This window comes from Propithecus coquereli, unplaced genomic scaffold (assembly GCF_000956105.1).
Source record: "Propithecus coquereli isolate 6110/MARCELLA unplaced genomic scaffold, Pcoq_1.0 Scaffold12, whole genome shotgun sequence".
NCBI lineage: Eukaryota > Metazoa > Chordata > Mammalia > Primates > Indriidae > Propithecus > Propithecus coquereli.
The window spans coordinates 2,290,734-2,292,872 of NW_012136080.1; the positions used below are offsets into that span (position 1 = coordinate 2,290,734).

Below are 2,139 nucleotides of genomic sequence, written 5' to 3' on the forward strand. Positions count from 1 at the left end.
TTCATGAAGTTTCATGCTACATATGTGCAGGTAAGTATTTAATCAAGACTTAATTGTTAAGCAGACCGTTAAGCACAATTCTGGAGCTTTCTCTGTATAGCTCCTTCCTATCTAGCACTCTACTAGCAAATTCTTGCTTCTTCTGTGTCTCCAAAATTCAATCTCTGTCTCCTCAACTCCATGGACTGTTTCAATTCCCACTCCTTGTGCCACCATTCTGAACCTGCCTTTGGAAGAAATACGGCATGAATTTAGGACTCACTGCTTATTTTCCTTCTCTCTAGGAGGGAAGTACTGTGCTACCTATTGCCCAATTTCTGAAAACTGTTGATTGATATATTTCATCCTGTTACTTACTGTGGATGAACAAGTCCCATAGTAGTTACGTCTTCATAGGCAGAAGTGGAAGTCAGTAATTTATCTTTCTTGGGATTCACTGTGATTATAATTATTCATACCTTTTATCAGTTGTGAAAAGTTCTTGGCTTATTGAATATTGCCTTTCCCCCATTCTCTCCTTATGCAATGTAATAATTGGTGGGCTTTGATTTAACTAATATTTAGCACCAACTGTGCTAAGCATTTTTCTAGGCACTTGGGATGCCTCAGTGAGCAAAACAACTATTGTGCCCTAATGGAATACACATTGTTTACAGCCTGTCCTCTGTCTCTTAACCCATTTTTCATATTTTCCATCTCTTTAGTTACATTCTTTGTGTATCATTTAATCAGTTCTGTATTCTAGTTCATTCGTTCTATCCTTGGTTATATCACCGCCTAATTAACTTGTCAATGTTTCGTTCTGTGTTTTTGGCAGTTATAAGCACCTATTTTCTTTTAGGATATTGATATGTTTTCTCACATTAGGTGTCTAATTCTGATATTTGTTGTATCTGCTCACTTTTGATTATGATGAATTATTTGCTCACTTGTTTCCTAATTTTTTAACGTGAAATCGTTCATGGAACTTTTTTCCTTCTGAGAGAAAAACCTGTGGCCTGGGTTGTGGAAACATCCCTGCAGACTGCTTTTATGTTGCTTTTACCAGGAGCCCTGGAGGTATCATCTGCCCAAGAAGCAATTTTTATTTTATGCTGTGTTTGGGGATTTGTTTAGAGATTTTTAGAGCATGTAGGAAATGTAAATTTGAAGCCCAACCTGCTCGAGGTGAAGTCCAAGGGCTTCAAATCCTTAGAAAACTTTTTTAGTTCATACTTTCACTAATGGGTACAAACCTTTTATAGATTTGTAATCTTTTATAGCTTTATTGTGGGGGGTGGGGAGATGTTAACAATCTGTTTCACTCAACCCACATACACATTAAAACCTAAGCCCTTTAATTAGAGATAACAACTTTCCCAGGGTGACCAAAGAACCAGTACACGTATTGACCCCCCATTTTTAGTTTCCTGTTGATTATGTCACTTGGAGATTACCTCTTCTACTTTGTAAGCCCAGCTGTGTCCTCAAATGTAGTGCGTTTCACCTAGCACTTCCGGGTATTTTTAGGGGACAAGGTTAAGTTATCTTACTCTTTGATATTGTATAACCAAAGGTCTCCGATCCTAATGCCAAGGTGATTTTTTAAAATCACAAGACGTGTATATGCTTGACAGCCAATTTCCTATTTCTTTCAAGATAAAATCCAGTATTTTTAATATGACCTGTATGACCTTGCACCATCTCACACGACACTTCTCTTTACTTCCTACAACTCCTGTCATGTTAGATTCTCCCAGTTCTTTGACATTCTCAGCCTGTGTCATCTCTGCCTGCCTGCCTCTAAATTTTGCCTTCGTCATGCCTATTCATCTTGCAGCACCACAGCTTAAAATTCACTTCCTCTGAGAAGCTTTCTCTGAGCTCTTGCTTACCAGATTTTACCTTCCTTTTTATAGTCTCATAGTACCATACTAGCAGAAGCTCCAGAATTTCCCTATAGACAGGGCCCTAAGGTGATTTTTTGAATGAGGAAGATAATGGGGCTAGGGGTGGGAGGCCAGGGAACCAGAACGGGCCTATCTTAAAGCTACATTTGCTTAAAAAGTATTTTTGTTTAATTTATATTTTCACTGAAGCCACTCTTGGTCCCACCACTGCAAGATCTACCGTCCATTGTAGCACTCTTGACTCTCGTAA

At 38.5% G+C, this 2,139-nt stretch overlaps 1 protein-coding gene across 1 annotated transcript in view; it reads left to right on the forward strand.

Moving 5' to 3' along the window:
• Nucleotides 1-1,116, forward strand: part of SGOL1 (shugoshin-like 1 (S. pombe)) — a 39,182-nt gene extending 38,066 nt beyond the window's left edge. The window contains exon 8 of the mRNA XM_012663773.1: nucleotides 1,049-1,116. Within this exon, the coding sequence (XP_012519227.1) occupies nucleotides 1,049-1,116 (68 nt within the window). The remainder of the gene's footprint in view (nucleotides 1-1,048) is intronic.
• Nucleotides 1,117-2,139: the final 1,023 nt, after the last annotated feature.